The sequence below is a fragment of the Galleria mellonella genome, unplaced genomic scaffold (assembly GCF_026898425.1).
Source record: "Galleria mellonella isolate WM207_F2 unplaced genomic scaffold, CSIRO_AGI_GalMel_v1 utg87, whole genome shotgun sequence".
NCBI classification, from domain to species: Eukaryota; Metazoa; Arthropoda; class Insecta; order Lepidoptera; family Pyralidae; genus Galleria; species Galleria mellonella.
The window spans coordinates 698,195-712,085 of NW_026442166.1; the positions used below are offsets into that span (position 1 = coordinate 698,195).

Consider the following 13,891-nt stretch of genomic DNA (forward strand, 5'->3'; position numbering starts at 1 on the left):
GTCCGCGTTTGGTCAACGGTATAATCAATACTGTTTTTTAGTATTGTAATTTATTTTGTATAATATTAACATATTAGTCCGACTGCATAAAAATGCAGGTTTTCGCAACTATAAGTGAAATAGCTGTATATATACTTCCAATAGAAATAGACTGTTTTCTAAATTTAGTTCGATCAAGAGCAGAGACTCGATATTCCGATCTCGAGACTAATAATAAAGTCGATTTTTGCCATTTAATTTTTTACTGTGAGGTTTTTATTCTTATAAAAAATGTACTAAGTATTTCTCTATTAGCTTCTACTTAGTTTGGAACTATATTTGCGTATAAACACGGAAGTTTGTTAATGTATCATCATCATACCAGTCGTTAACTGTCCACTGCTGAACATAGGTGTCTCCCATTAAAGGGTTTTTTAATGGGTGATAATTGTATGGTACCCCGCCTGTGTTATCGGTATACACTGGCGGGACACCAGTGATAGATGACTGATGAGGATGAAAGTAGGTCAGTTAGCCCATCCTGACGAACTCAACTAGAATTAGCCACGATGGTTTCCAGTGGGAACCACGTGGAGGTCGACCTAATAGGGTATATTGCTAGCAATGGGGCTGTCAAACGCCATTGCTAACAATCCCTTTCCCCCATTAGAGGGGTTTTATCAATAGTTGCCACGCTTGGCAGATGGGTTGTCAACCGCAGTCAGGCTTTGGTGATGTTTTAAAAGGGACGCTGCTACCCATCCCTTGACCGTTAAATTCACTTAATCGCCTTTTAACCCTTAAATGTCTGAAGTTTCAAATTTGGTACCGGGGTTTGCATTGTTTCATTGTTAAATAATTTAAATATTTTGATTACCGTAATGCCTGAAGTATCAAAAGTAATACTGTTTTTTTTTTTTCAGAATATATATATATATATTGTTATGATTTTTTCTATTTTTCCCCATTAGTAAACACAGTAAAGGGTACACTTATATATAATTTAATTTGATTTAAAAAATCAGGCTTTTAAGGGTTAAGACACCCACGGAAATCGGAAAAGAATGGACCATTCTATGCCGGGACCACACTGCATGGTTATTAAAGTAATACTCTTATGAAATAAAACAAATAGATTATTAACTTTGTTTTTAATACATTTGACCAGTAAACGCGTATGTTTTACAATAAATAAATCGCAAAAAGTAGCTTAAATTAGAAAACATTAACAATATAGGTAAAAAATTAACACACTAGTGCAACCAAAGATCAACTAACATTACAGACTATAATGCACAGTGTAAGAAACAACCAGTGGTCCAACGTCTTTAACTTATCCTGAACGATGAGATGACCATTGGTAGGAGTAGGTAGTTGGACAACTGGTAGGAGTAGCTAATGCCTTTTATTTAAATGGCAAACAGATTTTTCTATAGATTTAAATGATAATGCATGAAATAGAATGAGACAAAAGTCCGGTTTCTTTTTCATGTGTGCAGTTAAAGAGACTATCGATAGATTCGCTTACCACTTGTCTAGAGGGGCTGGAGCTTAATATTAAGGTTGTAGAGATGAAGTGATTAAGCAAATTTGGCTAAATATAAAAAATGATTCATTATGATCTGTTTACATGAAGTAATTATTTAAATATAGCCCCCTTATCATATTCATAAAAAATGTCAAAGCTATTTTAGCTATTGAAGTTTTTTGTCCTTTTTTGTGTTAATTTCTTGATTTCATAGTAATTTATTTGATTCTAATAGTTAAAATAGGTTTGTAGATGTTTTAGTTTCTATGAATGAATTAATGAAAGAGGGCTTGGTATTTGATAGAATCTCTTCTCCCCTACCATTTCTTAGTCTGTACAATTAATCTGTTACTTTTCATCATTCTTAAAAAGACAATTAATAAAAGTTTTTAAATAGAATTATAATCAAACTCGGTTCAAACGGTCTCATTTCATGATTTATAATATGTGAAATCTTTATTTATAATTATTGTAGACACAAAAATATGTGCTTTTAGACTTGCTTGAATTTGCTATAAGGCTGGGTATTAATCACCACGAAATAATGTCTTATGTAAATGATGGACATTCCATGTTTTGTCCATCCGCGTTTTTAAGTTCAATCAGGACAACTCTTAGTTAAAAATTTAGTCCAGTCATCATAAAATCTCTGGAATTGCATGTTACCACAATCATGTGTCATATATGGAGACGGGGTATACAGAGTGATTTTATATCTACATACATAAAAATTGTACATCATTCATAAATCTTAACCCTTCTTTGCGTGATTTTTTTATTGGTAAAATAAATCAAGGTGATATAATTTATGTTCAAAATTAAAGGAAAAATGGTTAAAAATATAAATTAGACAGCTATGTTTTTTTTTTCTCCAATGGACATTAAGGTATCCAGACACGATCAACTTAAAGTGAACTTGGTCTTTTATATATTTTTTACAAAGAAGGGTTTAAATGTGGTATTATATCACATTAACATCGGCATTGTTGGCATCTAAATCATGTTTACCATTCGTTATTCGAGATCGTCAAATTAAAACAATACAAATTTAAAAGATAATATACTCTTTAATAAAATTCAAAATTTTATTTCTTTTTTAGGAACCAAAAAAAAGTAAATTCATTTAGTAGATTTTGTAAGACATTGGGATCTCTAATTCTATCTCTGAAATTAAAATTTCTATTCGTTATTACAGCAAAATCTTTATTCTATTGACCAATATGAATTTTTAAATAAATTTTTGATTCAAGTCCCAAATATTAGAAATATTGATTCAATATAGTCCCTAAATTAGTAATATTCGCGAAACAGTAAAATTAAAATATATATTAAGAGAAATGGACAGAATCGACCTCAATGTTTTAAAATCTATTTAATATTCATGTTGTTTTTAAACCTCTGTGTAGGAATTTTTACAAATAAAAAGTAATTCATGTAAATTTCGGAGAATGAAAACTAGTTCTAAATGTTAGGTCTATTTACATTTAAAAATGATTTGAAATACACAACAACAATAATAATTGATCTTTAAAAACATTACAATTGGGTTTTCTGTGATTTTATTAAGTTCATTTATAACAAACTACTCAAATAATTTTCTGTCTCAATTGAAACCAATATGTCATTATATTCAGAGCCATAATCAAGCAAGGCGACCATTAAGTTAAAAATTCACATATATATATATATATATATATATATATATATATATATATATATATATATATATATATATATTACAAATATATACATAACGTATTTAAATAGTACCATTCCCAACACAGTATCTGCGTAATGTTTCTCTACACTGGACACCCTCTAAATTCATACTTTTATACAGTCACCATACTGATTTTCTTTTAATAAAATTATCATTAATCGCCTTGCTTTGTCGTATTACGACAGGCTTTCAAGAAAATCTTATCGCGTGCCATCATTTTGAAAAATGAGTGAAATATTTGGCCAAAAACTACGAATTTATAGCAGCCGTAGAATCTATAGTAATATTTCAGAATAAATTAAATGTGCTAGTAATTATAATCGCTAAGGCAGAGTTTACAAAGTTTGTGTCGCGACCCCTTGAGAGGTCCCTAAGCATTTACAAGGGGGTCGTGGAAGGTTGCGAAACTGAAATCGTTGCCTGTCTTAGGTACTTTATTATGTAATATTATAATCATTATGTAAAATTGTAATGTAATATTATTGTTTTTAACCAATACCTAACAATGAAAATAAACAAAAAGATTGATAATTGTAAAATATTAAAATACATACAGATTACGAACCGCGTAGGGTAGGTCGCAAAATATTTTTATATACTAAGAGATCGCGCCATGGAAAAGTTTGAAAAACACTGCTTTAACGGGTACTCAGAGGCATTTATATTGACCGTTGTCATTGTGGGCAAGACATTTCGCCGAGCATTTTGAAATAGTAACGTGGCAAGAGGCGAGCATACCGCCGTCGCTCGGATTAATTTTGTTATTTTAGAATCTGCACTAATATACGAAACTGGGGGGGGGGGGGGGGGAAGGGATTGTTAGTAATGGGGTCAAATAAGCCCTATTACTAGCAATATACCCTGTCAGGTCGACCTCCACGTGGTTCCCCCTGGAAACCATAGTAACTAATTCTAGTTTAATTCGTCAGGGTGGGCTAACTGACCTACTTTCATCTTCATCTGTCATCCCTCACTGGTATCCCACCAGTGTATACCAATAGCGCAGACGGCGTTACCAAACCATTATCACCCATTAAAAAAAAATATGAAACTGTGTTTAAGAGGTATTATAATAATTGAAGCAATTTTAATATGTTGTATAATAAATATCGTAATTATTTATAACCGCTTTGCCCACGTTTTAAATATGGAGATGCCAGTTGACATCAGTTGGATGGATATAGTCAGTTACTACTATTATTGCTTTTAAAGTTTATGTTAATTTTTATTCAATTTCTATGTAAATAAAGGAGATTAATGAATTCACAGTGACGCAAGGCGCTAAACGCATCATGAAAATTTCCAGATAAAGTTGAAACAATTGTCGGAAACTCAAAAAACACTGTGTGTTCATTAATTTCACGTATTTACACAGACGCTACTATTATTAGCTGGTCGTGTAGTGCCGTTTGCGACGTAGTTATGAACCGCGCTCATAGTAACTATTCAGTTCCAAAAGCAGTCAAGCATTTCCGAATTTTAAACGTGAGTAAAGTCAATTATTAGAATTAATATGTGCAAAATTATAAGATAGTGTTATATTGTAAGCTTCAACAAAGAGTATATTATATAGGTAGACTTTTATACTTCTTGCACGAGCACCATAATTTCTGGCTTCAAATAGACGTTACTACTAGGACTTTTCTGGATTTCATCAACTACACTGTGGTGCCAAGCGAATGTGAGCACTGTGGCCGGTACTAATCGTAGGTCGATAAGGGTTTTATTTGCATCCTCGTCTATGCTCAGTTTGTGGCCAGTTGGTGTATTCAGGACGAAAGGCAGACCGCTGTGTTCAAGGTTTTCTTGGACGAATTCGTATATTTCATTGTAGCGTTCGTATACAGAGAATGTCCCCTGAAAATAAAATAAAGTGTTCGATTAAAATTTTTTAAACATTAGCTGTATCTTGCAGTTTCACCCGTGTGAAACAGTATATAAAGTGTCCTATAAGCTAATTTAGGATATAACCTACCCATGTACCAAATTTTATCCAAATACATTTAGTAGTTTTTCCGTGAAAGAGTAACAAACATCGTTACAAACTTTCGCATTTATAATATTATTGGAATGCTGAGGTGTTATTCTGTCGTCAAGTTTTTATGCTCTTTAGCGATACTGAATGAATGAATGAATTGATTGCTAAAAATGTGGTACAATAAGGTGATATGGTAATATTACAATAGTTGGTTTCCCACATTTTGTCATTGCTGACGTGCAACAGTCATTACAAAAGTTATAACAAAATAATTCTTTAATGTGTAATAAAGTAAATGTTTATGTCAATTTTTAAATGTACAGTTTCGATTGTACAGAAAAATTATTGATACAGAAAAATCAGTCTTTTATAATGTGTTACTATTTTATATTTTGTATATATTCCTGGACACTATAGTAACACTTATTTAGGTGATGGTTAAATAATTTTGTTTTAATAACATTAACACCGACAAGAGGAAACTCTTAAATGAAAAGAGAGAATACAATTATCCAAATGTGAAATATAATAAAAAAAAAAAAAACAACAAAAATCAGTTGATTCTTTGATGCATCACTCAATAAAAGTGGCAATTGGTTTATAATATGATATATAACCATGCTATGGTTTTTATGGTTGTGTCAAGAGGAAATTTTGAAGTTATATTTTTAATCCACGCAGTATAATTTCTGGTTTAGAATTTTTCTGGAAGCTTCGGCATTTTTAATAAAGACTTTATTGGAGAAAAAAAAAAAAGTTTATATCAAAGATATCTCGTGATAGAGTCACTATAGTATATTTTCTTATAATGTTTCAACAAACATAATCATTAACAGACTTACTTGTAACAAAATGCCATCTGGGAAACGTGTTCTAATTATTGCGAATTTGTACTTCCTCATTTCTCGTAGTTCGTCCTTCTCTCTCATAGCCTTGGTGCGTAGCATCTGGCTTCTTTCTATCGCTTCAGTTCTGAAAATGTGCTATTCAATTAGGTAACGGTTCCAACATCGAGAAATTAGTACAATGAGAATTTATTTAAAATTCAATAACAATATTTCACTCTACAAACAAACACACATATAGAACTACATTTTTCGAAGACACTTTATAAATATTTCTTTTATTGAAAACGTGGAATCGTGTTTACAAATAGACTTCGCTTCGCAACTAGTATTGTTTTTCTCCGCAGAGACAAAACGGCTGGAGTTTTTCTCTCTCCTCTCTCCAATCATAACAACATTTAATATGACACGAAATATAACTCTATTGATTGCAAAAAAAAATCAAAATAGGTTCATAACTGGCGACGGAATCTCCCAAAATGGCCGCAAAAAAATTCAAAGGAATAAATAAATATTTTTTTATGTTCTTTGATTATTATTCTGCTATTGAAAGTGCTGTTCATGTCTACAGATGACGTTTACAGGTGGGCTGACAACTTGCTTGTTATATTCAGAAACATTACCAACCTTAGTTGCTGTTCTCTCTTTAATTCTTCAGGTGTAAGTGCATAAAATGACGCAGGTAGCTGCACCTTTGTGGCCGCTTGCGACGGCAATAACACTTGTAGGTTTCTATCTAATTCTAACTGGATAGGTTCCGCTGTCCGGAGCGCGTCGATTAGTGTCTGGAAATATTAAAGAAAGGATATCACAATACGAATGATCTCGCAATAGTTTAGCACTAAATTATAATAGTGAAACAAGCGTCTTAAACAAGATAATAAAATAAATATTAAATAAATAAATAATTAATATATAAAAATAAATCAATAATGGCTAAATAAATAAGCTGTAATTGGGTTTGAATGGCAATGAAATTACAGGGTACAGATGTAAAGGTTATAATACCTTAGGCGACACAGTATCCTCTGTTATGTCCATGATACTGCTCATGTCTATAGGAGATGGTAACCACTTTCCATCAGGTGGGCCATCAACTTGTATGCCATTACGAGTATCACAAACGCAACACTTATCAAATCATAAAACCTTTAATTTTTTTTATTTATAGAATGAACATTCTCGAAGATTGGACATAAAACTCACCGTTAACATTTCCACCGAAGGTATATTATCTTTACTGAATATTAGGTAATCTTCTTCTATACCATCTGCGTTGGTCACTTTTTGCTGTGTAAACCCAGCTGCTAGGAGTAAGTCTAACGATCCCTCTATTGGCTGAACGCGTTCGCAGAATGCTCTAGAAATGAAGTATTCTTATTATTTTTTTAAGCAAGTTATGCTATAAAAAAAGTTGTTTACACAGATTTGTTTTTAACTTGCAACGCATGTTTGTTTAGGGCAAATAAAAAAAATGCAAGCTGAATTAGAAGTAGTTCCTCATAACAGATTTTGATGAATTTTGCATACACTTTCAGTTTTAGTGGCAATAGATTATGCAAGACTCAATGTTGTGATATTTTTAAAATTAACACCTTTATAGCATTACAAACAATATTTATGGTGATGTCTGTGTATATAGATCTATGTATTTTTTTTTACAAAACGGGGCAAACGAGCACGCAGCTCACCTGATAGTAAGTGACTACCGCCGTCCATGATCACACACAACACCAACGGCAATGCAGATGTGCTGCCGGCCTTTTATATATGTGTATATATTAAAAAATTTTTTTTAATGGGTGAAAATGAAATAATGATCCCGCCTGCTCTATCGATATATGCTGGCGGGGCACCAGTGAGGGATGTACGGTGAGAGGAGGAACTGTGTGAAGTTCGACTTAATAGGGTATAGTTCTTACAAGAAAGCAGTTAGACCCTATTACTAACAATCCTTTTCCTCTCAAAAAAAGGTATATTTGTCGGTTGTCTAATACGCATGGTAATAGTTAAGCTAAATACGGAAGTAGATGGCATTATGTAATACAGGAGTATTTATTTATAATGAAACTTCAAAAATCACTATTTCTCTTAAAGGCTATTAAATTTACTTCCCTAATATTACTTACCTATTAGACATTCTAATTTTCTGATACTTCTCTTCCTCTGGATACGTGACTATGTTTTCCAAATATTTGCAAAGGGTTTCTACGCAGGTATCAATCTAAAATAATTTAAAAATATAAAGTTATTATATAATACATAATAGGGTCTCGTTGGGTTTTCCTATGAAATCTGCACTGGCATCTGACATTAGTTGTTGTTGACACAAGTGCCTTTAATATATTGCTAGTATTTAGAAATAACTTTTGAGCAATTATCAAACCTCTAACTTTATCCGTTTTTTTAAAAATGGGGGTTGCAACCACAAATTTTAAAACGATTTTTCTATGAAACTATGATATTTGAATAAAACCAAAGCGACATAGAAGCCCCTAACTAACTATATTATATATATTTATTTAGAATTTTCCAAATTATTATAAGGTTGCAAAAAGAATCTAAAAAAGTGCCCACAAACATTTTAAAAGGCGTTATTTCTTTTAATTGAAGTATCTGATATTACAGTACTCTCGAATTTCATTAGTACACTCATCAACTTCTTATTTAAAAAAAAAAAGCTTGTATATAAGCATTTACATAACGTGGAACATTTATAAGAACAAAGACACCCGTGAGTAAAATGTTGATGAAGAAAGTGAAAGGATATTGGATCGAAAGGATCCATTGTTCACTTCAAAATCAATTTGATGCCATTCTCTATTAATACTATGGCACTTCTATTTGACCTTGGGGTCCCCTTGGACCATAACTCCCTCGGACCCTTCCCCCTACTCATGCCGAATTACAAGACTTTAAAATTTTAAAGTTAGAGAATTTATACCTTATCTCTATTATTGTTGCAAGACTGTATAATTAGACAGGCTGTCAATCCTCTCTCCTCCTCTAACTGTTCATATAGGAATGTTTTGATATTTATCTTCCATTCATCCCGTGGTAAAATATCATTACTAATTAGTGGACATCTGAAACAATATAAACAAGGGTATATTCTCTGAATTAACATTATCATCCACAGATGATGATTCACGAGACAACTTGTTTCTATTGTGAAGCAGTTTGCATGTGTTTCAGTTTGAATGATGGGATTGAAATTACAGGGTACGGAGGCATTAACATCTTAGTCCACAGGAATAGCAACATATGAAGGGTATCATAGACGACACAGTAACTCTGTTAAGCCCATGTTCATGTCACTATGTTTATAATTTCCAGTAAAATGAATTAGACAAAGTAATGAATTGATGTACGAAATTAGAAGCTAATATGAATGGTTAATTCCTGAGTTTTTTTTATGTTATTTGGAATGATAAACAAGCTGATAATCTACCTGATGGAATGTGCTAACTGTTGACTATAGACATAAACTCTGTCAAGATTATGGTTTGTTTTGAGGATTAAAATCTTATAAGTATTATACTTTTGTTAATATAATTGTGTAATCCAATAAAAATATTTAAACCTATTAAAACACTATGAATTGTGGCTTTACAAGTGAATCTTTGATCGTACTTCTATGCTATGAAATAAGATTAGTTGAATTTTAAAAAAATTCATCAATATAAGTAACACAACGCTATTGTACAATAATAAAACATAATGTAAAACATGAGTAAAGCCACACAAATAATTACTAAAGCAACAAAGTAAGAGATTTTTAAAAGAAAATAAATCAACAATTAAAAAAGCAAATAAATACTAGTATATAAGAGACTTACTTAAAGAATACTCCAGAAGCAGCAAAATTCATAGGCAAGTCTACTTCTGTTTCTTTCTTCTCTGTATCTGAACTCGCTGGTGCCTTCACGGCAGAAGCAGATGCTTTCTCATTCTCCAATTCTTTTTTCACTTGTGCCTAAACAAATTATAAAAAAATTTGATAAACACTGAACATAAAAACAAACATTTTTATATATGTATTTTTTATAACGTATATTATTTTTATGTTACTATTATGCAATAATTTAGAATCTAAACAAAGTAATTTAGAATCCAAACAAAAAGAAAGTTTCTAGTTTTTGTTTGTAATAGATAAACTCAAAAAATACTTAACCAATTTTTAAAATTTGTTCACTTATAGAAGAGTAACATAAAAAAATTCCATGTAAAAACAGAGCCAATCACTAGTCTAGAATACCAATAGTTATCTTATTAGTTTAGTCAATCCAACAATTTCAAATATGAGTAAGAAATTTTAATTTATATATAAAAACAGTCAAGTGTGAGTAGAACTTATGAAAACATAGAATTTTTACATTCCATACATAGTTTTAATTGCTGAAATATAATACAGTGACAGATGGACAAAACTGTACTATAAGGATTGCTTTCTATTATTTCGGTACAAAACCATAAAATGGCAACCATCTGCAAAGTACTATATTCAAGGCAGTTATTTAGAAAACAACCAAATTACTTGAGATATCCATAAAAGTAGGTTGTTTTCTGTGTAACTAGCTCAGATTGTGAGATTTATTTATATATCTTCATGCCATATCATTTGCAGGATAGGCAGAGAGGACAGAGTGCAAATTATTGGGTCTCTCTGCTTACCTCGCAAGGGACTTGGATTGGATTCATTCTTACATACATATCTTGTTTCCTGCACTTTTGTAACTCATCTGATGTACAGTTCCAGAGATTAACTACTACTTTAGAATGAATATGATTTATCAGATTATAATAGGTTTTTAATGGAGTGGTAACCCTGCTTGCGCTAATGGTATACACTGGTGGGCACCAGTGAGAGATGATAGGTGAGGATGAAACAGGTCAATTTACCCAGTGATGAATTCATAAAGAATGAATCAAGAAAGCTTCCAGGGGAAAATGCATAGAGGTCAACCTGATAACATGTATTGTTAGCCATGAGGCTGTTTGATCCCTATCACTAACAACCACTTTCATCTCCCACCTGATCATAATAGATTTTTTTTTGATAGGTGAAAATGGTATGGTAATCCATCTGCGCTAACGGGATATGCTGGCGGATCACCAGTGAAGAGTGGTAAATGAGAATGAAAACAGGCCAGTTAGCCCATCATGATGAATTCATCAGGAATTAACCATGATAGTTTCCAGGGAGAACCGTGAGGAGGTTGACCTAGTTGGGTATATTGCTAGCAATGGGATTCTCAGTCTCCATTACTAACAATCACTTTCCCTCCAATTATAATAGGTTAGTCTAGGTTTTGGTACCTAAATTCATCCACATTTGCTTTGTGTATTACCTGTATGGCAGCTAGTGAAGTATTGAATGCAGGATTGTCCCTCTTTTGTTGTAGTCTGGCCAAAGCCGCCTCTGCTGCCACTTTACTTTCCTCTGACAACCCTGAACGTTTAACTGGGACATCCTTCCTAGATGAGTCTGAAGTCTGACTGCTTATTGTTGATTCACTCAGTTTATGTCCAGGTCCAGCTAGTTTGAATTTTGCATCAACTTTTTTCTTTTGAAAAAACCTTTTTATTTTATCTGCCATTATTGTATTATATCCTGGGTGTATGCTCTTTAGGCAGTTTCAGTTTGGAAACACTTTCTTTCAGTTGTTCTATTGTTGCTGATGTTGCTGCAATTAATAAAAGAAAAAAACATATAATCAATATATTTAAAGTAAAAAATAAATTAAACATTTATTATTATTGTGTTACAAAAAGAAAACATTCAGAAACTTGTTTTCTATATAAAAATCTTTGTAATTACTGATATAATAATACGACATATTTATATATGCTATAAATAATGTATTATATATAAAGAACATATATTATGAACAGTGTTTCTCTTAACAGAGATAGAAACTTAAGAAATAGTTTTATTGGATAGATTCTACATTTATTATGTATTGAAATTGAAGTTACAATAATATTACTACCTTATTATTCTTGACTATACACCACTGTTTCAAACAAAATGATTTACAGGGAAAACATCACAATTTCTTATTGGAAATGACTCAGCTACTCATCACATACATCTGATATAGCTGTCTAATTTGATTATACTTATCTCAATGCCTACTGTTATGTATTTATTAGAGATGTCTAATGACAGTTGATATTTGGTGTACTGAGGGTAAAAGATAAAAAAATCAGTTTTGCTTATAATCTCAACTTGGATGTATTCTTTACCTACCATTCTATACTAGATTCTTTTATCTTATAAGAATCATCTGATTGTCATGGGATTATGGACATTGCAAACACAATAGTAAACATAACACAAAACAGATTAACAGTTGGGGATTACAATCCATTGGACTTTATTGTTAGCTTATTATATGATTCTTTTAACAAATGACTGCACATGTACTTAGAAATTACTAAAACTAGAAATTGTAGTAGGTATTGGATTTAGGATCATATTTGTTAGACAATAAAGAATAATTTTGCAGAAAGGTCTAAGTAGTCGTATTAAACATAAATGACTCACCTGGTTTCATAAACCTCTCTGATATTCGTTTACCGTACACTCGCCACGATATGAAAATCAATAGCAAAGTGAACAGTAATATGAGAAAAAACGTCTTCAGAAGAAGGAATTGGAACTCATTGAAGAAGAATACTTCAGCTAAGCCTCCGTAGAATGATAAATCTGACAAATCAACAATAGATTTGGGTATATTTTCAGCTGGAATAGACGACAATGACGACTTTACAAAGTCCTTCGCGAAAGCAAAAGTATCCTCAATTTGAAGATACAGAGCTTCGTAAAGGGTTGTATTAAAAACAGCGTTGTCGAATAAAGACATTACACATTTAATTTTAATATTTTAAACACAAATTAAATAATATTAATAAAAACGTTTTAAACATACTATTGCGACTGATGTCTGCCAAACGAAATCAGCGTACGTCATGAGTTGTCAATGTCAGTACTCTTTGACATTTGCAACGTTTTGTTTTTTTCTTTAGTGACTTTCACCCTGATTTTAAATTAGGATATCTTCCCAGACGTTTTGTTTCTGTTTTGTTTTTGTTTATTGGCGAGACCTTAGATTATGAAGTATATAAGTACGTTCTACCAAGTTTATGGGTGAAACTAGGTACATTAACAAGTTTTTTCGTTCCTTATTCTTAGGTATCGATTTTTATAATATAGAATTTGTTTTCTATTATATTGTTAGTAGTTTAAAAGTATTGTAAAAAAAATATTGTACACAATTCATTTTTAATACTTTAAATGATTTAATATATAATGGCGGACTTATCCCATAAAGGAATCTTTTACAGTCAACCTTTTTGAAAAGCTGAAAGAAAATTGTATTGTTAGCAGATAGGTAGGTTATTCCCTTTAAATTTAAACTTGTTCCGATTTCAGTTATTTTATATTTCGAGAGTTTAGTTTCGATTAAAATTTTGAGAAAGCTCTTTCTTGAGATTCTTAGTGTAGGACTGTGGTATAGGATAGTATTATATTATTCGTAGTATCGGGTATAGGGTTCATAAACAGATGTATGATATATGATAGGTTATATGCCTATAATATTCTGTCTGTGTATTGTTTGTCGCTAAGAATGAGACGGAGCTATTCTGCTTTTTTATTTTATAACAAGATGTGTGCTTGAGTTGAGAGAATAGACATTACCTATTTAATACTTATCAGACATCCGTGCTGCTTTCTTAACCCTCTGACAGGGCATCCGGATTTCCGAGTACAGTATTTACTAGTTTCATTTTATGCATCTCACGATTACAACGTGCTTGCATTTTTTATGTTTAGT

The 13,891-nt window shown here is 31.7% G+C and overlaps 1 protein-coding gene across 1 annotated transcript; it reads right to left on the minus strand.

The window, feature by feature from the left end:
• Positions 1-1,115: 1,115 nt before the first annotated feature.
• On the minus strand, positions 1,116-12,741 carry LOC113509344 (UBX domain-containing protein 6). Its single transcript, XM_052902095.1, has 9 exons — positions 12,601-12,741; positions 11,402-11,737; positions 9,890-10,026; positions 8,995-9,136; positions 8,180-8,274; positions 7,257-7,410; positions 6,678-6,835; positions 6,048-6,177; positions 1,116-5,084 (listed from the first exon to the last, which is right to left on the minus strand). The coding sequence occupies exons 2-9, from the start codon at positions 11,648-11,650 to the stop codon at positions 4,809-4,811; spliced, it is 1,341 nt and encodes a 446-aa protein (XP_052758055.1). The 5' UTR covers positions 11,651-11,737; positions 12,601-12,741; the 3' UTR covers positions 1,116-4,808.
• Between the last annotated feature and the right edge of the window lie 1,150 nt (positions 12,742-13,891).

Excerpts from the sequence above, each read along its gene's own strand:
- LOC113509344 (XM_052902095.1), bottom strand. The coding sequence starts at position 11,650 with ATGGCAGATAAAATAAAAAGGTTTTTTCAAAAGAAAAAAGTTGATGCA. Across the intron at positions 10,027-11,401 it reads CTTCACTAGCTGCCATACAG|GCACAAGTGAAAAAAGAATT; the intron begins GTAATACACAAA and ends TAATTTGTTTAG. Across the intron at positions 9,137-9,889 it reads GCTTCTGGAGTATTCTTTAA|ATGTCCACTAATTAGTAATG; the intron begins GTAAGTCTCTTA and ends ATATTGTTTCAG.